Source organism: Lepidochelys kempii, chromosome 1 (genome assembly GCF_965140265.1).
Source record: "Lepidochelys kempii isolate rLepKem1 chromosome 1, rLepKem1.hap2, whole genome shotgun sequence".
NCBI classification, from domain to species: domain Eukaryota; kingdom Metazoa; phylum Chordata; order Testudines; family Cheloniidae; genus Lepidochelys; species Lepidochelys kempii.
In genome coordinates, this window is record NC_133256.1 from 7,749,448 (window position 1) to 7,775,290 (window position 25,843).

At 44.7% G+C, this 25,843-nt stretch overlaps 1 protein-coding gene across 2 annotated transcripts in view; it reads right to left on the reverse strand.

Moving 5' to 3' along the window:
• CLPB (ClpB family mitochondrial disaggregase) overlaps positions 1-25,843 on the reverse strand; it is a 139,427-nt gene that overhangs the window by 89,106 nt on the left and 24,478 nt on the right. For both annotated transcript variants that reach the window (XM_073333693.1, XM_073333684.1), the window contains exons 4-5: positions 19,251-19,354; positions 3,530-3,658 (exon numbers count right to left, since the gene is read on the reverse strand). In XM_073333693.1, the coding sequence (XP_073189794.1) occupies positions 3,530-3,658; positions 19,251-19,354 (233 nt within the window). The remainder of the gene's footprint in view (positions 1-3,529; positions 3,659-19,250; positions 19,355-25,843) is intronic.

A 25,843-nucleotide genomic window follows, 5' to 3' on the forward strand; every position in this document is an offset into this window, starting at 1 on the left:
GATGCATACCGTGGAAACTGCAGCAGACTTTATATACACACAGAGAACATCATGTTCTCTGTGTGTATATAAAGTCTGCTGCAGTTTCCACAGTATTCTCTGTGTGTATATAAAGTCTGCTGCAGTTTCCACGGTATGCATCCGATGAAGCGAGCTGTAGCTCGCGAAAGCTCATGCTCAAATAAATTGGTTAGTCTCTAAGGTGCCACAAGTACTCCTTTTCTTTCTGAATAATTTATCCAAAGCTATGTCTACACTTACAGCAGCGTGTAGACTACAGGCTTTATACGTGTAGCTACATGCCGCAGTGAAAGTCAGGTTGCGTTCACACTGGTCACCGAGGTGTGCAGCCACATGCCGCAGTGAAAGGCTGCGGTAGCAGGGAGCAGCACGACACTACACTACTGAAAACAGCAGTGTAGATGTGGGAGGCACTGCTTGGGTGTGTGGAGAGCCTGTGTAGGGGGATATACCCTGGGGGGTCAGGAGTGTCGGGCACTTCACTCGCGTAAGCCGTGCCTCGCTGTCTATATCTGTGATAGCTGAGTGTGCAGTGTCTGTACCATACACGCCGCCACCAGTGTAGACAAACCTTAAGATACAGCTTTTCCTATCCATCCATTCAGCTAAAACTCTCATCCAGTCTCTCATCACCTTCTGTCTCAATTACTGCAACATCTTTCTCTCTGGCCCTGACAAAAGCAATCTTGCCCTGCTTGTATCCATTCAGAACGCTGCTAAAAAGATCATTGTTCTAGCCTGTCACTTATACCACATCACCCTTCTCTTCTTCGGGCTCCCTACCCCTCTAATGGCTTTTCCTTCTTCAATGCATCAAACATAAACTGTTTATATTCACTTCCAAGGACCTTCAACGCCAAACCCCACCCTATCTATCACCTCTCATTCATTGAAGATTTAACAAGTGGGCAAACAAGCACCTTCCTGCTCTCTCTCTTGTTGCCTCACAATCTTGGGAGGAGTTCCCCACAAACATCTGCAAAGCTATGTCATTATCCTCCTTCAAATCCCTCCTCAAAACTCTCCTTTGCTGTGATACCTACAAAAAACTTGACAATGGCCAGGGTGCTGGTGTACTGAGACCACTTCCCACCCTGTTGACCAACAGCGTCTCATCATTTTCCAGTACTTACCCATTTGTCTGTCTGTCTGTCTCCATTTGTTGTCTCTTGTCTTATACTTAGAGCGTGTTAAACAACTTACCAAGGATCACTGTTGATTCTCCATCACTGACAATTTTTAAATCAAGATGTGATGTCTTTCTAAAAGATCTGCTCTGGGAATTATTTGGGGGAAATTCTCTGGCCTGTGCTATACAGGAGGCCAGTGTGGATCATCACAATGGTCCCTTCTGGCCTTGGAATCTATGAATCTCAGAACTGCAAGCTCTTTGGAGCAGGAACTTTTAGTTTTGAGTTTGCACAGTACCAAGTACGACTGGGGCTCCTGGGTGCTACAGTAATACAAATAATGTAATAAAATAATCACAACAACTCCCCACTCTACCATATTATAATTCATATCTCAAAATCCATTGACCATACCTTTGAGAAGCCCTGGGTAAAGCTACATTAACTGTTTCTGTTTCCTTGTACTCTTTATGGTTTCCCGCAAGCACTGCAGCCTGTTACACTGTACTTATGGAGACTTTTTAGATTTCCCAATCAGTAGTAATTCTCAGCATTCTCTGGGATGTCTGGTGCCCTGGTTGTGGCATCACTTATCATGGCACCTGGAAGGCAGCACATACCCTTCCGTTTCCTTTATCTGGCCTACTGAGGTCTCAGCCCAGATTCCTCACTCGGGAGACACTAGATACGATTATTTGCACCAGCTTTTCTTTTGGTGGCTCCCTGTCAGTGCTTCTCTCATGCTCAACAGTCTGGCTCCGGATAAGCTGTGGGCTGAGTGAAATTCTAACTTACTTAAATCAATGAGAGCTTTGCCATTCAGTAGGGCCAAGATCTCGGCCTTAGTATTTTCCTTCTCTGCCTTGTCAATGGTAGAGTACATTACTCAATGTGATATCAAGGGTCTATCAGTTTTCTTCCAGCTCCTCTTAGTGCTTTTAGCCTTCTCTGATGCCACATTCCTCCATCTTTCTTAATTTTCCACCTGCACCCCATATGTTTGTGCTGCACCTTGCACAATGCCCCACCCCCCGTTGTAGACACTACCACAATAGAAAAGTTAAATAATTGTAGCAATGTTTATGAATTATACAGGGGGAAAAAAGCCCCAATAAATATAATTAGGACGGAAAAGGGGAAAGACATAGAACTGGTGTCATGGTAGCATCAGTCTACCCTACTAGATGGGAATTTTTAAAAGTAGTGGAAATAAATAAAGGTAGGGTATGTTATTTTTTATTAAAATATTGATCTAGCACCATAGGTGCGTCTGGTACATGACACAAAATATAATAAAGCATGGTCCATGCCCCTAGTGCATGAGCTAAATACTGCACATTAGCAAGGAAGGATGGTCTTGTGCTTTCTGCACTGGACTGGAACTCAGAGATCAGGATGCCGCTTTTGGAGCTCACAGAGACCCTCTATGTGACCTTGGCCCTGAGTTCTCCCCCTGTAAAAGGGAATAATGGTATTCGCTCTGCCTGTCTTGTCTGCATAGACTGTAACTTAATATAGATATTTACAGCACCCAGCACAAAGAGACCCACAATGCAGCTGAAGCCTCTAGGTGTGACCACAGTACAAATAAGCCATGACAAGGCAGGGTGCGGGACGGGGGGGAAGAGAGTTACCAAAAAGGGAAGGGGGGGGGAACATATCAGAGGGAGCAATCTTCCTCCTCTCTCATCTTTTATTAAGGAGTTGCTCTCCTTGAGTTGTCTTGTAATCTACATTACATGGACAGGCACAGCCAGGGCTTTGGCAGCAGCTGAGCAAAGATGTGCTGTGGAGAGCAAGCTGGAAAATAACGAGTTGTCAGGAGAGATTCATAGATTTCAAGGCCAGAAGGGATCATGAGATCATCTAATCTGACCTCCTGTATAACCCAGGGCAGAGAATCTTTCCTATTTATCCCTGCATTGAGTCCAATAACTTGCGTTTGGCTAAAATGCTATCTTTCAGAAAGGCATCCAGTCTCGACTTGAAGACATCAAGAGATGGGCAATCCAGTCCTTCCCTTCCCTTGGTAGTTTGTTCCCATGGTTAATCGCCCTCACTGTTAAACATTTGTGCCTTATTTCTAATTTGAATTTGTCTGGGTTCGGCTTTCAGCCATTGATTTTTGTTCTGTCTTTTAGTGCCAATTTACAGGAGAAAAGAGAGGACACAATGTATAGGAAGAGGGAGGCTATTCCAGGCATCGGAAGTGGTATGAAAGACAGGCCCAGAGATGCAAAAGGGAACATCAGGATGAGCGGATAAATAAATCCAACATAGCAGTAAATCATAATTCATACTGTAAATCAATAAGGAGCGAGGTCACAGTCCACAGCTGTGATCCTGACCTAGGAACCCTTACAAGCCCTAGACCTTACCTCCGTCTAGCAGCAACTTGACAGTCACGTAGTCGTCAGCGAGCACAGCGTAATGAAGAGCCGTGCATCCCTTGAAACTGGCTCGGTTGTTCAGACGGTTGTTGAAATCATCCTCCCGGGTTACCAGAACTGCAGAAGGAGACGAGTGAACATGCAGCTCAATAAAGTGGGGCAAAGTAAAGATCTGGTTGGATTAAAAATGCACCTGGCTTTTCACAGGGTGAAACAATGAAAATTGTCAAAATAAGCAGTTTATGCCCCCAGGTATAATTCCCAAAGGATGAGGAGTGGAGGCCCCTGGTTACCAGTCCCACCCCCCACAACAACCCCTTCAGAAGAGGGACAATGGGAAGAAAGGGCTGCCCCACTCTCCATCCAACCAGGTTTACGAGGCAGCCATCATTCAGCATTTGGAGGTGAGGAAGGTGCTGAAGGCCTGCTTATCTTCTCTGGAAACTGCCCAGCGCCTCAGGGGAGGCTGCTGGTCGGCCGTTATCCCCACCCCAGTGGGCAGGAGCCACGGCGGTTGGGGAGGGAGGTTTCTAGCAGTCTCACTCCATGCCCTCACAGCTGTAACAAGGAGGAGGGCGAGTTTGCTGGAAGCCTGGGCCCCTTCTCTGCCAACTGAAAGAGGTCTCAGAGGTGCTACTAGCGGTCCATTATCTTCACCTTCGCTGGCAGCAGTGGGGATACCAGAGTGGAAGCGAGAACCTTTCTTCTCACAGACCCCTCCCTCCCACCCAACCCTGCAACTTCAAATGCCTCTTTTTCATTTGACTGAAATTACTTTTAAATACAAGTGAGCAATATGGAGACTTCTGCTTTATAGTCCATCTCCATCGGCAAATCAGGGTTAGGACAAGCCTCTGGGCACAACTACATCACCACGTGTTCTGTGTGCATCTGCATACTGGACGCACACACTCCCCACAGTAATAGTACACTGCACTTACCATACAGCTTTCTTTGCCCACCTGCCATCTGCCCACTAATCCAGCTCTGTTGGGGCTGCCTCAAATAGTCCACACCTCTCAGAAGCTTCAAACAGCTACCAGAAAAAAACAAAAACCAACCAACCTACCAGAAATACCTTCTCCCCTCAAAGGTAAATAATTATCCTGGCCTGAGGTCCAGGAAGCACAATATTCAGCTTAAGGTTTTTTTAATACATATATATATATTCTCTCACTGTTGTCTTGTGCTCCCTTGTCCTCTGTATCCACCACTTATTCTTTGTCATATACTTAGACTGTAAACTCCTTGAGGCAGGGACTGTCCTTTTGTTCTGGGATTGTACAGAACCTAGCACAATGAGATCCAGGGCCATGAGTGGGGCTCCTAGTGCTACCGCAACAGAAAAATACTATTTCATGACCCCTGAAGGATGCCTGGAATCCCTTTTTCCAGTGGTGTAATGCACTTGTTTCTAGCACTGGTAAATCCCATGGAATCTGACCATAAAACTGTTATCCTCTTACAAACAGAAACATTATTTCCGGTGGTTTCTAAAATCAATTAGCTATCATTTTCTTCTCCCACTGAGCTCCACAGAGGCGAATGAATGTATGAACAGCCTGTAGAGGCAGCCCCTCTAAAACATGCACTCTCAGTCCAAAACAAAGTTGGTACAGGATGTTCCAACGCAGGTTTGATAGGTACTCTGTATTCAGGTGGGTAATCCTGAAATATTAGGAGTAGCTACAGATCAGGATTCAGATTCGTTACCAGAGCTGTATACAGGGGAAAAATGCACCACACCTGTTCCATGCCTGGCTCCAGCCACAGCCACCAGTCCCACACTTGCCTTGAGCAATATGGTATTTTAAAGTAATAAAGCGAGGAAGTAAATACAAACAATTTCAACAAACTCTTAGATAAACTACTGCAACTGACAATGCTGATTCATCCGCACAACTAAATCGAGACGACCTCAGACCACTCTACAGTAACACAGAGAGCGGCTCCAAGTCCTTACTGGGGAGTTCAGTGCAGCACATCAGTATGTCAGCAGGGCTGCATAATCTGAGCAACTCTATTCTCATTCCTGGAACTCGATGTGCCACCCCACGTCCCTTCCCTGGGATATGTTATATCCTCACCCCCTGCCAAACTGATCCCAAACCCATCCCTTAGCACATACTCTCCTGGATGGGGACCTGCATTCTGAGTGTTTTTTGGAAATAGACTTCTGGGCATTATGAAATAATGATAAACCAATCATCTTTGCCTTTGGAAACCTTTTCTTCCATCATAAGGCACATGAAGGTTTCACTCCATCCCTCGGTGGGCAGAAGTCCCAGTGAGACAACCACTGTATGCCCAGTTTGCACTGCATATGATCTACTTCACAAGGCCCATTTTCCAGGGCCTGTATAGAGTTGCTATCTTTAACTGGGGAGAGTGGCCTTTCCCAGTCTGACTGGTCTGTTTGTATTCACCTGTTATCTCTTGTCTTTTACTTAGACGGTAAAGGGAAGGGACTGCCTTTATGTTCCATGTCCGTAAGCTGTCTAATGCAATGATAGCCTGATTGGTGGCTGGATTTCTCGGTGTTACCGCCATACAAATAACAAATAACAAAAAGTTTAAAGTGCATTAACAGCAGTCAGTACAGTGAACAACAAAGATTTATTTTAATGCTATTTGATTAGTCCAAGGTTTGGCACAAATCTCCCAAGCAACAGAATCTCATGCTTGACCTCCCCAACAGGGTTCCCGCAGGCCAGCCATGTCCCCAACATTCACCAGTCTCTTCCCAGCCTAGAGGCTGCAATCTCTCTGTCCTCAACTTAATTCCCAGTGTAAATGTGGCTAGGCTGATGGAATAATTCTTCCATCATCCTAGTTACCACCTCTCGGAGAGATGGATTAGCAACCCTGATGGAAACACCCCTTCTGTTGATGTAGGAAGTGTCTGCGCTCCTGTGGTAGGAAGACAGCCTGAAACGTACAGCCTTGTATCAGACGTCTGGTGTGAGGCCTGAACCAAAGTAGTGGTTAAGCTTTGTTGATATACAGCAAAGAAGCAAAGCTAGCAGAAGCCAGACTCTGCCTGCTTGCAAGCTCACAGAACCTGGCGAGAACAGGCAGAGCCTGACGTCTGCTCGCTTTGCTATTATATCAGCAAAGCTTGACCACTGCTTTGGTTCAGGTCTCAGACCTCACGACAGGCTTCTGACACGAGGCCGTACGGTTCAGGCTCCCTCCCTACGACAGCTCTGGCCCTGCAGCAGAGGTACAGCACCGCAGGTGTCTCACCATGGCACAGACATACCCTGAGAGTGCTCAGGGCTGACAGAAACAGCCTACACCGCCCCATCACAGGCAAAGGAGGACACCAGGAGCCGCATAAGGCTCCACCTTAGAGGCCAGGCAGCCCACTGAAGAAACTGTTCCGAGATCAAAATGGGGCCATGTGATCAGAAAGCCAGAAGATTTAGAGATAGCATTGACTGACCAACATCCAATAACACGCAGCGCAATCCTCTCATCTGTTAGAGGATTCAGGCTTCTGCCTTGGCCCCCACCCTAGACATCACCATTTGCTGTTCTCTTGACTGGCTGTTTTACTCGGTGGTTGTTGGTTTTGGTTGATATTGTGTTTTACTTGCCTTTGATTTTCAAAGAAAGGGACGCTATAATACCAGCCACTGGAGTCACTGAACCCTGACCCCTGCCATGTGACATGTGACCCCTGCCATGTACCTTTTATAACCCTGACCCATGTCATATGACTGAGGCCAGAAAATAAAGATCAGTCACCCTTTTGTTATACTCTCCTCTCCCCCAGGCAGTCAATCCTCAGAAGTGTGGATCCAGCAGCCTTTCTCCTGGCTTGCCCTAACCTAGCTGGAGTTATTTCGAAGCACAGAGTCCCGGGGCGGAGGGGGGGGTGTGTGTTACAGCCCCACCATTAGGCGTAAGTGACAGGAAGGGCCTTGTACATGCTGTCATTGAGTGAACATCTCCAACACGGCAGGCTACTTTCTGCTCTTGGATGTGTGTGCTTAACTCTTACTGACTTCAGCAGGAATACGTGTGCATAGCCAATGGCAGAACAGGCCCTTTGACTGTAAGCTCCTACAGGCAAGGACTTTGCAGTGAAGATCTTGTACAGCTCCGAGCACAGAACAACTGGTGACAGTAATAACAGACACAGAACGTGAACCATCTGCAATGCACCGTGCCTATATTACCTTCCCATAACTACTGCTTGAGTCCAAAACCACCTAAAAGTTGCAATAAAACCTACATACAATCCTGTAAGTAACAACCAAGCCCATTCCAGCCCAGCATCTCTGCTAATAAAACCCAGCACCTGCAAAGAGAGCAATTAACGTGATGCTCCCTTCCTTCTGCGGGCATTTTCTATAAGCATACATGGTGTGTATGTATATTTATTTATTTTTCTTCATTTCCTATCCAGGGAGGGGCAAGATAATGAACTGCGTGCGTCAGGGAAGATGAATCTGAGATACTAGGGAGCAGTGCAGTAAAAAGATTAAAGTGTTATTATTGTTGGGTTTTTTCCCCCATGGTCCATTGTGACAGCTCGGCCGTCATCTGTAAAAAATGTCTCAGCAAGAGATAATCATCGGAAACTCAATAAAGCGTCAGGGGAAGCCTCGTCTGCCATCAATCACTGGGTGCCTGGAAATTTTCAGGCCTCTGTCTCCCTTCCTGCCATCCATATAAATGTCTGCAATATATTTTGTGCAGTGCGTGTGGCGTGTATCCCCCTGATTTGGAAGTTTTTATGAAAAAATATTTATACACAAAATATGCAAATCGGTTTTAAAAAGAGGCAGTTTCGCTATCTCCCTCTCTCTTTCTCTTTTTAAAAATGCAACTGAATTTATTCTTTTTAATAAAACATGTCAACTAAAGAATTAATGCAACTTCTAACGGAGTGGACTTATTTCTCCCCACTCCTAAAAAATAAAATACATTAGTTTAGAGAACGGTATGCAGACAAAAACAATTAACTTTATTGGTTGATATACTTTGTCTTAAATAAAGTCTATGCACATGCATTATGTATTGGCACTCCATTGTTCATTTTTTTAATGTTGTTTCATGCATTTTGTATTTGCCGCTACAGCAGCCTGATGCATGTGTGTTCGCAGCTCCCATCAAGGAGAGAGTCGGTAGAACTAATACGTTACGATGAGGGATGAGAGCAAGGAGCATTTAAAAATAAAATAACACCCTGTCAAAATTGCTCTAGAGTTGATCCATCTTCTGAACGTGCATTTTATCAAAGGCAAAGGTTGAAAGATTACACCTTCATTTGACTTTATCTCACTTTAAGCTCCCAGCAATGAGGCCAAAATGCTGTACTAAACTAATGGACAATCTCATTACACAGTTCTGTCTTTGCTACCAGACTAATTAGCAGTATTTTATTCTGCAAATAATGCAGGAGAAGCACTCTTTGCCTTTGATAATGTAATCAGTTTTCCTAAATTTGCTCCACACAATAAGCAGGAAATGTTTAATTTCTGAGCCAAAGGTCAAAGTGTAGGAGCTACAGTTCATTTAGTTACAAGGGACAGGAAAGGTTGGCGTTCTGGTAGCTGCATGAGTTGTGGTGACGTGATACGGAATGGGACCAGAAAGATACTGCTTAGGCTTGCCTTCCTCAGGGAGAATGTTTGGCATCTTGGACTCATTGGCTCTCACAAGCTAAGGTCTTGCTCACTACTTAGATGGATGAGACACCTCTAAAGAGAGCCAGATGGCACAGGAAGTGGCGCTGGTGACTCAGTTGGTGATGCCCTTTTACCTGGGTCAGGACTAAACCAACATCCCAATTTTGGGAGCACTGCTGTGCTGGAGTCTGTTTCACGTCAGACGTGAAACTGATGCTGACTATGAAAGACCATAAAAGATCCAACTGCACTCAGAGCATGGAGGTTAGCACTAATACTCTTGCCCAACGCCAAACAGGTGCAATCAGTCTGTCCACAGAACATTCCCCGACTAGAGAAGTTACTCAGGGTTTTACATCCACTTCTAAAAACTTGCGCAGTGCTGCTGGTGCAAGAACAGCCTTATTTCACCCCAGAGGTGGCTGCATTTGAGTGGATGATGTAAACCGTCTATCTATAATTTTGAATAGTGCCTTTGGCATCCCTCCAGATAAAAGTGGCTTTATAAATGTAAGTCAGCAGGCGGCAATGTTTCCAAGTCACCTCCAGGATACTGAAGGATGTCTGCTCATGAAAATATTTTACAGGGTTACATAATCGTTTCTCTAATCTTGACAGACACACAAACCCTCCTCCCCTTCAGTTAGATGGCATGTAAAGGGAACGTGAAGCAGTTTCTTGAAGTAAGGTGACATTTCCATTTTGATCCCAGGAAACAAGATTTCAGGGGAGATGGTTGGGAGATGCTCATGTAATCTCCAAGCCTGAATCTAACATTGAGTGGTAGGAAAATCAAGTAAGAGAGGTTACAGCAATAGATTAAGGAACAACAGAGGGTAGGAGAATGGACATCAAGAGGAAAGATAGCGTCACTGGTATTGGAACTAACAGTCAGGTAGGTGATATCGGCAGTAGAATGACCGTACCTAATCGGGTGAGGCATCTGGATGAAGCTGAGCAAAAACAACTAAGATGTCTGGACACCAATGCAAGGAGCCTGGGTAACAAAATTGAGGAACTAGAACTGTTGGTGCAAGGAGTGAAACCAGATATTTAACAGAAACATGGTGGAATAGTAGTGATGTCTGTCGCACAGCTATTGAAGGGTATGTGCTGTTCTGGAAAGACAGAAATAAAGGTAAAGGTGGTGGAATACCATCGAATATTAATGAGGAGGTAGATTGTAAAGAAATTAGAAGTGATGGAATGGATAAAACAGAAGCTATTTGGGTCAAAATCACTTTGGGGAAGAAAGGTAACAAAGGCTCTCCTGGGATAGTGCTTGGGGTCTGCTACAGACCCCCATGATCCAATTTGGATATGGATAGAGACCTCTTTAATATTTTTAATGAAATAAATACTACTGGGAGTTGTGTGATTATGGGAGACTTTAATTTCCCAGACACAGATTGGGGGACAAGTGTTATGAACAATGGTAGGGCCCAGATATTCCTGGATGTGATAGCTGACAGATTTCTTCACCAAATAGCCTCTGAACCTACAAGAGGTGATGCCATTTTAGGTTTAATATTGGTAAGTAGCAAGGGCCTCACAGAACTAGCTGTAGAGGACAGCTAATTCAGTTTAAATTAAATGGAAGGATAAACAAAAGTAGGTTTGCAACTAGGGTCCTTGACTGCAAAAAGGCAAACCTAAAAAAATTAAGGGAATTAGTTAGGGAAGTGGACTGGACTGAAAAACTCAAGTCAAGGATCGGAATGTGGAGGAAGCTTGGAATTACTTTAAGTCAAAGTTGCAGAACCTATCTCAAAGCCTGCATCCTAAGCAAGGGGAAAGATTCATAGGGAAGGGTTGCAGATCAAATTGGATGAGCAAGCTTCTCAAACAGGTGAAAAAGAGAAAGCCCAAAGCTTACAAGGAATGAAAGATGGGAAGAAACAGCAAGGAAAGCTATCCCTTGGAGGTCAGAGAGTGTAGGGGAAAGGTGAGAAAAACCAAAAGCTAAGCAGGTTGGATCTTGCAAAGGACATTAAAACCAACAGTAAAAGGTTTTATATAAATAAAATGAAAAAAGGTTTTATATAAATAAAAATGAAACAAGGAAAGAAGAAATGGGACTGCTAAACACTGAGGATGGGCTGGAGATTAAAGATCTAGGCATGGCCCAACCCCTAAACGACTACTTTGCCTGAGTTTTTAATAAGGGTAACGACGAGCTTAGGTGTAGTGGCTAATGGAAATGAGCTTACAGAAGTAGCAATTACCGCATCTGAGATCTAAGTCAAACTCAAACAGCTTAATGGGACCCACTTGGGGGCGGGGCCCAGATAATCTCCATCCAAGAATATTAAAGGAACTGGCACATGGCATTGCTAGCCCAATACCAAGGATTTTAAAGGAATCCATAAACTCAGGGGTCATACCTTATGACTGGAGAATTGCTAATACAGTACCTATTTTTAACAAAGGGGAAAATAAGGGTCCAGGAAACTACAGGCCCATTAGTTTGACCTCGATTGTATGCAAGGTCTCTTGGAACAAATTTTGAAAGAGAAATTAGTTAAGGAAATATAGGTAAACAGTAATTAGGATAAAATACAACATAGTTTTGCAAAAAGTAGATCATGCCAGACCAACCTGATCTCTTTGAGAAGATAACTGATTTTGTAGACAAAGGAAAAGCAGTAAATCTAATCTACCTGGGTGTTAGTAAGACATTTGATACAGCTCCACATGGGAAATTATTAGTTCAATTGGAGAAGATGGGGATCAGTATGAGAACTGAAAGGTGGATAAGGAAATGGCTAAAGGGGAGACTATAATGGGTCATACTGAAAGGTGAACTGTCAGTCTGGAGGGAAGTCACTAGTGGAGCTCCTCAGGGATTGGTCTTGGGACCAATCTTATTTAACATTTTCATTCATGACCTTGGCACAAGAAGTGGGAAGGTGCTAATAAAATTTGCAGGCGACACAAAGTTGGGAGGTACTACAATGGTCCCTTCTGGCCTTAAAAGTCTATGAGTATCCTTGCCCAGCCTATCCCAGTTCTTCTCTCCCAGCATTTTGTCTGATGTGTCTGTTCCATTCCCTCCCACTGGCTCCCAGTCCGCCCCAGCTCCTTGTCTAAGTCTCTTTCCCCAGCAAGTCCCAGTTCTCCCCGCAACACCCTAGCTCCTTGTCTGAACACCCCCCAACGCACCGTGCTAAGCCCCAGTCTCCTGGTCCATACAGTCCGTCTCCTTTTCTTCCTCCAACAGCTCTTCTGCCAATCCCAATATTCCCTGCCCAACCAACTAGTGCCCAAATCTCCCACCATTTCCTTCATAGGTTTAAAGTCCCAGTCTCGCCCCAGCTCCCAGTCCCCTTGCCCAACCAGTTCCAGCGTCCCCCACGGCAGCTCCCAGTCCCAGCCTCCTTGCCTAGCCAGTCTCAGTCTCCACCCTCCCAGTCACTGTCTCTCTTCCTTCAGTCTCCGTTTCACTATGCTCCTTTACCTAATCTACTCCTTTCCCTCCCCCAGGTCCAGCTTTTGTCTCCTATGCCCTCAGTATTACCCGTAAATGGAGAGTCTGGGAAGGGGGTTTGTGATGGGGAGGTGACATAAGCTTGATCACGTAGCCAGAGTGAATGATTTCTAACACCCACCTGTCCATTGTTATTGCCCTTCAATTGTGAGCAAAGTGGGTGAAGCAGCCACCAAAAGTTTTGGGAGTAGCAAAGGTTGGCATCAACAGAGGAATGTGATTCTGGAATGTCCCATCAAAAGAAAAAACCCTAGGTGATGAGTGGGGCTGAGCTGTGGCTGTTGACGTGGAGGAAGCCAGATACCTGGGCCTCGTCAAAGGGCAGGTGCTCAGTGCTATTTTGTACCTCCCGGGGGAACCCTGAGGAGTGGAGCTAAGATTGCGCCTCATGACAACTGCTGTAGTTACCCCTCTAGAAGCAGTGTCAGCAGCATCCACTGCAGCCCAAAGAGATGTTTTACCTACCAGTCGGACCTCATCAACGAGGGCTTGGAATTGATCCCTGTCCTACTGAAGAAGCTTGTCCTTAAAGGCCAGGACTTTGGTGTCACTGGTGAAATCATACTTCGCCAGCAAGGCCTGGTAGTCAGCAATTCGAAAGTTAAGGCTGGTAGAAGAAAATACTTTCCTCCCCAGGTGGCACCCTTGTCAGTGGGTGTTGCCTTGGGATGCTATAGCCTAGATCTCTCAGTGACTGCTTGTACCACTGACGAGTTGGGTGCTGGTTGTGTAAACTGCAACTCCACTCCCTTGGCTGGTACAAAATAATGCCTCTCAGCCCTGTGGGGGTGCAGGAGGCTGGTTCCATAAGGGTCCTTTTCACAGGTGAGTCCACCCAGCTAGAATCACAAGGCTGCAGGATGTCCACTAGCCTATGCTGAGTATCCTGTACCTCCTCAGGTTGGATCTAGAGCTCAATTGCCATCCTTCCATAGGAGCGCCTGCTACAGCCTGTGGTCATCAGGTGGGGATGGCGAAGATGGGGCGACTGCCTCATCTAGTGAGGAGGAGGATACAGCCGTAGGAACTGTCAGATCCGGCTCAATTCTTTCTCCCCTGGAGCATGACAGACACAACTGGCGTCAGCTAGGACAGGATAGATGGGATTCATGTACAGATTTGGGGTGTCTAGCACAGGGATCCCAGGGACCCCAGTAATGTCAATAGAAAGGGTCAATTGGTCGGGGGGGACTCCATGGCGTCGGGTACCATCAGTCCCCGGGATCATCATATCTAGGTGGAGGATGGATCCCAGGGAAGGAGCAACCAATGCTGCATTTAGTGGATACGCGCACCTCCCCAAGGCACTATAGGCAATGCTAGTGCTCATCATTCACGGAGAAGGAGCAGAGGCAGGTGATGCAGTTCCTAAACCCTGGGACAATGGACATAGTCCTTATCTGTGGGGGAAGGCTCCCCAAGGCAGGGAGGACTAACCTACATTAACTAGACTAAAAGACTACCCCTAACATTACTAAGAACAACAACAAACTATTTACAATATATTTACAGGGTGTGACGAATAAACATGGAGGTAGCTTCAAATACAGAGGAGTTCAACTAGGCCATGCGGCAGTAAAATGGACCTGGAGAGGTGACAATCTCTCCTGCCCCTTACACCCACAGTTTGGAGCAAGAGGAGAACAAGTGCACACCAATGCACACCATTTGCTAGAAATCTCTGGTCTCAGGACTCACGTGTGGAATATACCGAGGGACCAGCACTGGAAGAACAACGAAGTTAAAAAGTACTTAGATAAGTTAGATATCTTCAAGTCAGCAGGGCCTGATGAAATGCATCCTAGAATACTCAAGGAGTTGATTGAGGCATTATCAATTATCTTTGAAAAGTCATGGAAGACGGGAGACATTCCAGAGGACTGGAAAAGGGCAAATACAGTGCTCATCTATAAAAAGAGAATAAGGACAACCCGGGGAATTACAGACCAGTCAGCTTAATTTCAGTTCCAGGAAAGATAATGGAGCAAATAATTAACCAATCATTTGCAAACACCTAGAAGATAAGTGTGGATTTGTCAGAATGGATTTCTCAGGAACAAATCATGTCAAACCAACCGAATAGCTTTCTTTGACAGAGTAACAAGCCTTGTAGATAGGTGGGAAGTGGTAGACATGGTATAACTTGACTTTAGTAAGGCTTTTGATACTGTCTCGCTTGACCTACTCATAAACAAACTAGGGAAATACAACCTAAGTGGAGCTACTATAAGGTGGGTGCATAAGTGGTTGGAAAACCCGTTCTCAGAAAGTAGTTATCAGTGGTTCACAGTCAAGCTAAAAGGGCATATCTAGTGGGGTCCTGAAGGGATCAGTTATGGGTTTTGTTCTGTTCAATATCTTCATCAATGATTTAGATAATTGCATAGAGGGTATGCTGATAAAGTTTGCAGGTGATATCAAGCTGGGAGGGGTTGCAAGTGCTTTGGAGGATAGGATTAAAATTCAAAACGATCTGGACAAACTGGAGAAATGGACTGAAGGAAACAGGATGAAATTCAATAAGGACTAATGCAAAGTACTCCACTTAGGAAGGAAAAATCAGTTGAACACATACAGAATGGGAAATGACTGCCTAGGAAGGAGTCCTGCGGAAAGGGATCTGGGGGTCATAGTGGACCACAAGCTAAACATAAGTCAACAGTGTAACACTGTTGCAAAAAAAAGCAAACATCATTCTGGGATGTATTAGCAGGAGTGTTGTAAGCAAGACATGAGAAGTAATTCTTCCACTTTACTCCATGCTGATAAGGTCTCAACTAGAGTACAGTGTCCAGTTCTGGGCACCACATTTCAGGAAAGATGTGGACAAATTGGAGAAAGTCCAGAGAAGAGCAACAAAAATGATAAAAAGTCTAGAAAACATGACCTATGAGGGACGATTGACAAACCCAAGTTTGTCTAGTCTGGAGAAGAGAAGACTGGGGGTGGGGTGGGGAGGCAGATCATGATAACAGTTTTCAAATACATAAAAGGTTGTTACAAGGAGGAAGGAGAAAAATTGTTCTTGTTAACCTCTGAGGATAGGACAGGAAGCAATGGGCTTAAATTGCAGCAAGGGTGGTTTAGGTTGGACATTAGGAAAAACTTCTTTTCAGGGCAGTGAAGCACTGGAATAAATTGCCTATGGAGGTTGCAGAATCTCCATCATTGGAGGTTTTCAAGAGCAGGTTAGACCAACACCTGTCAGGGATGATGTAGACAATACTTAGTCCTGCCATGAGTGCAGGGGACTGGACTAGATGACCTCTCGAGGTCCTTTCCAGCCGTATGATTCCATGAAACTGCTTCCCCCTCCATGCTGCCTGCTTGGCAGCAAGGCCTTCATTCACAGCATGGAGGAGGTTCACAGGTTCCTTGCTCTCCGTGCCAGGCCCCACCATGACTTGTAGTAGCTGGAAGCAGCAATTACAGGGAAAACCTGGTTTTGCTCCTATATCCCTGGACTGGAGCATGCTCAGCTGCTCTGTGAGGATGGTGCACAGTGCACATGGAGTCTGGTCAACACTAGGAGCAGGGAGAGGATGGAGCATGAGACTGGCCAGACTGGCTCAGACCAAAGGTCCATCCAGCCCAGTGTCCTGTCTCCCGACAGCGGCCAATGCCAGGTGCCCCAGAGGGAGCGAACCTAACAGGTAAGGATCAAGTGATCTCTCTCCTGCCATCCATCTCCACCCTCTGAAAAGAGAGGCTAGGGACACCATTCCTTACCCATCCTGGCCTGCTCAGTGAGGACAGAATCTTCAGTGATTTAACTACTAAAATCAGAGTCGTTTCTACTGAGCATGCGTGAACTGAGATTTTTCCACAGTTTATACGTTGACTGCATGTGGTTAGATTCGCACAGATACAGCACAAGCACATCTCTGACTCAAAGGCCAGCAGCCCCTGCTAAATTTCAAGTCCATGTTCCAAAATATGGAGACACTAGAGCTGTTCAAAGAAAAGGTCTGAAGATTTTTTTTTTAAATACAGGCAAAACAACATTTTCCATAGCCTCATTCTCAGAAATGGTTGAACCAGTTTGCTGAAATTTTCAAAAAATCAGTCTAAGGCAGACACCCAAAATTAAAAATTTCAGCCCAAATGGTTAAAGTATCATAAAATTATAAGCAAGTGGAAACAGGGTCTTATATTGGAAAATGTTGATAGATTCACAGCATTTAAGGACAAAAGCGACCATTATATGTTCTAGTCTGACGTCCTGTCTATCACAAGCCATTACATTTTACCCTGAGTTATTGAGCTCAATAACTTGCCCAGGTGATTCCAAAACTCCATTTTATAGCTGGACTTTGCATAGGAGAGAGGAGGGGGGTCTCCACCCACAAGAGAAAGTCTATTTAAGCCCGTGGGAGACCCCTCCATTTTGTCTTCAGCTGGTTAAAGAGAGAGCCCCTCCATCCCCAAAGATACCTGAAAGAAACCGGAACAAAGGACAGTAACTACAGAGGGTGTGAGTGATTGCTGGACCCAGACTAGAAGGAGATTAGTCTGTAAAAGAAAGTTTACTGGAACTGGTGAGATTTTATCTGTATTCAGTTTTTATTACTGTACTAGACTTAGACTTGCGTATTTTATTTTATTTTGCTTGGTAATTCACTTTGTTCTGTCTGTTACTACTTGGAACCACTTAAATCCTACTTTCTGTATTTAATAAAATCACTTTTTACTTATTAATTAACCCAGAGTATGTATTAATACTTGGGGGGGGGAAACAGCTGTGCATATCTCTCTATCAGTGTTATAGAGGGCGAACAATTTATGAGTTTACCCTACATAAGATTTATACAGGGTAAAACGGATTTATTTAGGGTTTGGACCCCATTGGGAGTTGGGCATCTGAGTGTCAAGGACAGGAGGTTTCAATTAAGCCTACAGCTGTTAGGGGACGTGGTTCAGACCTGGATCTGGGATTGCAACAGGCTAGCGGGTCTGGCTCAAACCAGGCAGGGCACTGAAGTCCTAAGCTGCCAGGGCAGGACAGCTGGAACAGAAGTAGCCTTGGCACATCAGGTGGCAGCCCCCATAGGATTTCTGTGATCCAACCTGTCACAAAGGGTACTTATTCACTTTAATCAAGTCACCGCTCAATCTTCTTTTTGATAAACTAAACAGATTGAGCTCACGGACCCTCCAATCATTTTTGTGGCTCTTTTCTGCACCCCCCGCCCCCATTTTTAAACATCCTTTTACAAATGTGGATGCCAGAACTGGATGCAGTATTTCAGTATCAGTCTCAACAATGCTATATAGAGAGGTAAAATCACCGTCTCCTCGCCACAGCATCACACTGTAAGCTCATGGTCAGTTGCTTGTCCACTATTATCCCTAGATTCTTTTCAGAGTCACTGCTTTCTGCGATATAGTCCCCCATTCTGCAAGTATGGCCTGCATTCCTTGTTCCTAGATGTATCACTTTGCATTTGACTGTAATAATATGCATTTTGTTTGCATGGGCCCAGCTTACCAAGCCATCCAGAGCACTCTATAGGACTACCCTGTCATCACTGTTATTTACCACTCTGCCAATCTTTGTGTCATCTGCAAACTTCTTCAGCAGTGAGTTTATATTTACTTCCAGATCACTGATAAAAATGTTGAATAGCATTGGGCCTAGTACCAGTCCCTGCAGAACCCCCCTGGAAACACCTCCTGCCGGTGAGAATTCCCTACTGACCAATACTTATTGAGAGCTGCCAATTAGCCAGTTCTTAATCCATTTAATGTGAATAAGTGGAGCTACTGTAAGAAAGCCTGACCACAAAGAATCGGAGGAGGTATCCAGGCCCCAGGACCTTCAGCAGTTGCAGAAATGTAGGGTAAACAATTACCCTGCTCTACAAAAGGGAAGTGAGCCAGAGTTTTTGCTAGTGATTTTAATGGAAGTGGCCTGGGGGAGCTGGATGAGATAAAACACCTTCTATTTAAGGTGTTTATTTATTGGAATCATGTCCTTTGCCTCAGTTTTCATAGAGTCATAGGATTTAAGGCCAGAAGAGACTGTTTTGATCTGACCTCCCGGATGACACAGGTCAGGGAACCTCCCCCAGTGAATTCTGCATCAAGTCCAATAACTCCTGTTGGAGCTAGAGCATAACTTTTAGAAAAACATCAAGTCCAAAGTCTTCAAGCATTGGAGAATCCACCCCACCCCTAAGTAAACTGTTCCAGTGGGAGAGAGCTCCTCCAGTGGTGGAGTTGAAAGCAATGCAGGAAATGCAGTGGTGCATCTCAGAGGAGTTATCACAGCAGGGTGTTCCCAAGGCTCAGGGTACTCTTCTAGCCTGTGGAGCCTGCTGTTTCAAGTCTGTATTTTGGAGGGCAAGGCATATAACAGACCTATGCCTAAAGAATATAACAGATAGCATCTGTCTAAACTTAGAATCATAGAATATCAGGGTTGGAAGGGATCTCAGGAGGTCATCTAGTCCAACCCCCTGCAGGAAAGTAAAAAGCACAAGTGGATCAGAATTATCCAAAGGCCTAACTGAACTCTGGACATAGAGAGAGACATACTGTCCCTGTAAGATAACATGAACAAAAAGTTTAAGTCTTTTATTACCTTCCAATGAATGGAGTCCCTTTTCTTTGGCAGTCTCATACACGCTGTTGAATTCGTCTCCGAGGTTTGGATCAGCACCAGCTGCAAGCAGGATCTTTACCACACTGTTATAAAACATAATGAGAACAGGATCATCAGGAAGGTTTCTCAGAGAGATCAGATGGAACATCAGGAACTAGACCCCTTTAGAGTTTGCAAAGGAAAAAAATCTCAAGGCACATAAGGCAGCAGAGTACTCAGCAAAAAATATGCTGCCAGGAAAGGAGAGTTAAAAAAACTGCACTGCTTAGCAATATTAACAGTCATAAGGCGACTGGACTCAGGAGGCATTCGGAGAAGTGAACTGCTCTGTAGAGCCCCATGTGCTGTGAAATATACCTATGTTCAACAGAGGCCAAGTCCAAAACATCTGCACAGAAGTGACTGTGTGCCATGCGCTACATTTCCAGTTCACTGGACTGGACTGCCATCCCATAATTCACTCTTCACAGTTGAAAATGCAGCCAAGCCACACCCAGCAGCCAAACATCTGATGTTCAGGAGACAACTAGCTGCTGTTTTAAGACAAATAAAGATGAAGAATTTGGAGAGAAGACTCCAGGAGGCGAGAGGGAGGGCAGAGAAAACGATGATGAAAGCACAGGGTGAGACTATGAGGTATGGTTTTGTTTGCAGACCCTCAGTGAACTGCATTTGGTGATCACGATAGGCCAGTGTCCCCATCACAAAAAACACCGTTGGAATTGACAATACCTGTCACCTTTGGCGGCAGTCCCAGGATAGAGGTTGAGGAAGAGAAATAATCAGATTCTCATTGTCGTTAAAGGTAGTGGTGAGGCATATTGGTAGGGCAGTGACGAGGGTTGGGGGATCTCCCACTGCTTCTGCTCATGCTTGTCTGGAGGCAGTGGACTGTAGTCTCTAGAGCTGTCCAAACTGTCGCCATTCCCCAGCATGACTATTCAGCACCAAAAAGAGACAGGCTAGATTTGGTGCAGAAGCCTCTGTGTTTCTAAACCAAACAACCATCAGGCAAGAATTAGATTTCTTACCATTTCTGAAAACAACTTGAAGCCTGTTATTCTTTTTCCTGGTTTCCGGCCTTCCATGGCAACTAGCCAGTAAAATGTTATACAGTATTTATCACAGGCGAGATAGCTTACAGGCTGGCAGAGGTGATAGCTTACAGGCTGGCAGAGGTTCTTGACTATGCGCACCACAGATTGATGGACATGTATCTGCAGGCTGCATCTTGTCAAGTCACATTTAAAATTTACCTTAAGTTCCTCCCCCATTTACCCCTTTACAGTAAATACAATTAGCAGAGTGGAAGGCGGGTGTTTTGTACTTTCAATAAGATACATTAGCAGAGGTGTATTTCTTGCCTTCCACAGTTCAAGTCTCGATTGCATATAAAGTCCAATCTAGAGGACAGAGCACAAAGTTGCGAGTCAGGAGACCTGTGTTCTCAACTATATCACCAATTTCTTGTGAGATTGTAGGGAATTCACTATGTTCACATTTTCAGAAGTGGCTTTAGTTTTGAGTCTGTTTTTTCAAGAGGTGCCTAGCATCTGCATCTCCCACTGATTTCAAATGAAGCTGTGGGTGTTTCACTCTTCTGAAATCCATGCTCCCATGTTGTTGAAATGGAGCATTCAAGATCAAAATGGTCTCCTGAATCAGTAACCTGTCCTCTGCATTATTTACCACGTCCCCTAATTTTTGTGTCATCTGCAAACTTTAACAGTGATCATTTTATGTTTTCTTCCAGTTCATTGATAAAAATGTTAAACAGCTAAGAACCAATCTCTGTGGGATCCCACTGGAAACACATCCATTCTATGATGATTCCCCATTTACAATAATATTTTGAGTCCTACCAGTTAGCCATCTTTTAATCCATTTATTGTGTGCCATTCTAATTTTTTAATCAAAATGTGCAGTACCAAGACAAACTCTGCTAGCCATAGATTTCTTCTTGCATCCCTTTACTTCCCGCATCAATGTCCTACAACTGCTAGCTTCTGATTTATATTCATTACTATCAACTTCCCCTTTCTTCCATTTGTTTAAACAGCACAGCTTCTTCCTCAGCTGTGCGATTGTGGCTTTTTGGGCATTTAATAAAGTGTTCTTAAATAATTCCCAATATTATTAACTTTTTTCTGATTAGATCCTTCTTCCCAGCGATTTAGCTCATAATTGTTTTGAGCTTTGTGAAATTGGCCCTTTTAAAGCAGCAAGTATATATAAAATTGATTTGGATTTTATTCTGTTGTAAATGTGACCAAGAAGTCATGTTCACTTGTACCGAAGTTATCATCTTTAATGATGTGCTCGGTTTCTTTTCTGTCAAGATGAGGTCTATATGCAATTCTCTGAGGTTGGATGCAACACTTTTTAAGTTAGGAAATTGTCATCTGTAGTATCACGCATGTGGTTGGATTAGATGACCACAGTGGCCCCTTCTGGTCCTTAATATATGAACTCATGAATCATTTCTAAATGCAGAGCAGATTGCCTTCAGTACACTGATGATATACAAGCATGTCTTTATTGTCCTGTGGATCCTACATTTAAAGGACTGTTTGGAGGAGATGTCTGTCTGGATGCATCACTGTCACCTTGTTCTTAGTCTTCAGTAAACAGGTGCCAGACAGGAGTCATGGATACCAGGGGCTCTTTCCTCTTTTGGGTCCCCTGTTCAAAGGTAGCGAGCCAGGTTAAAGATACCGGCATTATCTTCAACCACACCCTTACCATGGAAAACCCCAAGTCTGAGACAAAGGTACAAAATCTGTGGTAGTGGTGGGGAGTTTCATTTGTGCAATTCTGTCACAGCTGTGCATACCAGATCAATTACTGCAATTCTCTCTCTCTCAGCAGGGCTTCCAGCAGTGCCTCTCTAACATGTGCGGCTTGTCCAGAATGCTCCAAGCTGGTATTGTTGCAATTTAAAGCCCTTAGCAATGAAGGTACATTCAAGTCCTCCTCTTCAGCCTTGTCCTGAAGGGTATCTGCAGTCAAAGACTGCCTGGTTTTTAAGGGTCTCCACTACTGACAGGCTATGACATATCATAGGGTCCATCCTCTCCATCTTAAGAATCAAAAACCCACCTTAAGAAGAATGAGTCCAAGTTCCAGCATGGGACTTGAACCCACAACCTTCTGGCCCAGAGTGAATACACAGCCACCAAATGAGTCATACTGCTCACACAAAAACAGTGTCTCATAACTTCCTTGGCAACTCCCTCCATCAGCTTTTCCCCTCCCTGAATGTGTTTGTTGAGCGTTCTTCCCAGCCTCTTTATCCACCATCAACCTCTATGCTCTCAGCAACTCTTAGGAAGGCTCTTTTTCTTCATTATTAACTCAGACCAGTAGAATTTTCTTGATAATGTTTATTTTCATAAAAACGTTAAAGAGCTACAGAGAGGCAGTGTTGAATAGTGGTGAGAGTAGGAGGACATGGAGGCAGAACTCCTGGGTTCTGTTCTGTACAACTGTCTGCTTCACTTTCCCCATCTGTAAGTATGTAGCCATACTTCTCTACCTCATAAGGCTGCTGGGAGGCTGAACTGTTTATAAAATAGCAGCACGAGTCACTACCGGGAGTCAAACCTTAACTCTAAAATTTGGTAATACAGAACCGTGTCCCAAGATGACAGCTCTGATACAGTATGTCACACATTCCAAACCAATTCCCATCCGACTGCTGTAAAAAGGAAGTGAAAAGAGCTTGCTGGTCTAAACTCAAAAGGACAATCATCTGCTGTACGATCAGCCTCTCTATCCATCCAATCATCCTTCACTCTAACCTCCTCCTTCTGTGACATGCAGTCCCCTCCAGGCAACTAATGTCACTGAATTTTCCTTCATAGGGCCAACCAGACATTTCTGGAGTCGCAAGTACTGATTGCACCTCTCCAATTTGCAGGTAATAAGACATTCAAGCAAAGTAGCCTTTGCTAATAGTGCAATGGAAATACAGAAGTCGCCATACTCATCAACAAAGCATGTGAACATAATCAGAGGAAATAAGGCAACTTGAAAATATATATAAAATTGTATATAGTTTTTTATATACATATAACAAGGATGCAGTATGGGATAGTGGTCAGAGCAAGGGAACAGGGCCAGGTGTCCTGGGTTCTATTGCCTGCTGTCACTGAGTCATTGGGTGACAATGAGCAAAACACCACCCCTCTGGCCCTCAGTTTTCATATCTGTAAAATGGGGGTAATTCTTTCCTACCTCTGAGGGCAGTTGTGAGGCTTAATTAAGCTTTATAAACCATTATGAGATCCACTGATGACAGTGCTGTGAAGAACAGCAGAGAGGAAAGTACATTCCATCGTTATTTGTGCCCTGTTTTTCTTTCTGCACCAGCTCACAATTATTACTGGTAAGTGAGTCAGTGCAAAAGCTGTGATTTAAATCCAGGATTCCCCTCACCTTGTTTTATGATGTACCTCTTGTTCATTCCCTCTATCAGGCTACTGGGTGGCTCTGGCAGAGTACTACTCTCCCATCAGCGAGGTGGTGTGCTCAGAAGAGGTCTGCAGTGTGTCTGAGCTGTAAAGGCAGGCTTTCCTCAATAACTCACCTGTGCTCAATAGCCTCATCAAGCCCTGGGTTTAATTTGCTGATCGAGTTTTAATTTGATCAGAGGCAGAGGCTGTTCATCCGTGCAAATATAAATCTGAATTGACCCTGGTGATGACTCAGAGGGCAATGCTTAACTAAAGTTCACTGGGCAGTGCAATCGATTGCAGTAAGTGCGTTCTGCAGTTAGAGGCTGGGCCAGCATATTGTTAAGAAAAAAAAGAGCAAGGCACCTGGGGTGAGAGAGCTGGCCTTGGCTGGGTCTGCACCGCAAAGCTACCAAAACTCAGGCAGCTGGAGTTGGTGAACCAAGAAGGGCAGTGATCCTAGTGACCGGGAGTTACAAAGCACAATGCAAGGGCTTCAAGGGATTTTGATGAGGGGCAGTGCTGGGCTTTATTGGAAGCTGCAAGTCCTGCTGGACACAAAGAGGATCCCTAGAATAGTTGTATCTTAACTTTCTGTAGAGCTCAGCATGGGAATAGAGGGGTGGTTGTAAGGAAAGAGCAGTTACTTACCTTCCTGTAACTGGTTTCAGAGTAACAGCCGTGTTAGTCTGTATTCGCAAAAAGAAAAGGAGTACTTGTGGCACCTTAGAGACTAACCAATTTATTTGAGCATGAGCTTTCGTGAGTTGGTTAGTCTCTAAGGTGCCACAAGTACTACTTTTCTTCTTCCTGTAACTGTGATTCTTTAATATGTTGTCATCCGTGTGGACCCCAAACTAGACGACATCTCATAGAATCAGGGTGACTGTGTCCGTGGCATACAAGAGCTTAGTCTCCTGAGGGCTGTAACACTTTGGTTTAATTTCAGTTTCTGGGATTAGTGGGAAGATGTTGGGTGGTGTTGGTGGCCTGTGATACACAGGAAGTCAGACTAGATGATCGGGTGGTCCCTTGTGGCTTCAAAACCTATGACTATAAGGTACGTAACCGTTCTCTCTTCTCTGAGTCTGTGTATGTGGGGATCCCACTCCAGGTCACTGGTAAGCTGTGTCCCAACTGGACTGTGGGACTGAGGAGTCATGACTGCCACTAACTAAACAGCAATTGCAACACTGCCCTACCAGGTCTGGCATCTGACCTTGCAGCTACATCAAGGGTTCAGTGTTTAATCAGAGTCAGGGAGTTATTCCATTTAGCTGCCTCACAAATTTCAGCTGTGGGGATGCTCCTGAAACATGCAGAGAGAGAATACATTTGGGAGAACTGAGGGATGCTAGTGGCCGCTCCACCCTTTATGCCCTCGGGTGAGGGAACAAGGACATAACTCATACAGGAGTGGCCCTACAGACACTGCTATTCAAAAGATTTCAATCTTGCATGCATGGGCTGCATGTGTTCCTAGCACGGGATCCCCATGGGCACGTACTCGAAGAAAACCAAACTGCAACATCCGATGCAACACCCAAGGGACATCATCGGAGCCTCATCTCCAACTGGCTCTATGCAAAGGCAGCACACCTGCATAGCTAGCAGGTTATGCATGCAAGTCTACATGCCAATGAAGCTTCTGACTCTAGAAGCTTCAGGATATTTATCCCAGTTGCCTAGCTCTGCTTCAGAGACCACTGAATTATACGCCTAAAGTGGAAAGACTGAAAGCGAGGCTATGAAGGAGACATATGTACCTAATATAGGTACTAGACTGTGCCAGTTAATCACATCACTGCCTATAGACACTGAGAGAATAGCTCCAGACAAGTCACACTCATTATATGCCTTAGAACATACCCACCAATCTATACCATGCATGATGCACTGTTACTACTAATAAAAAACATGTATACAGCGCATTAGATGTACAAAGTGCTGTTCACTCAAAGAAGAGACATATTCCCCAGTCACAAAGAGCTAACAATTGAAACCAGGTGAGACACAGGAGAGGGAGGGCCAGGGGATTAGCAAGCAGGAGAAGCAGAGAAAAATTGCACAGAGGGGTAGGGTGTTTTGGAGGGATCTGAAAGAGGAAAGACCAGGTGC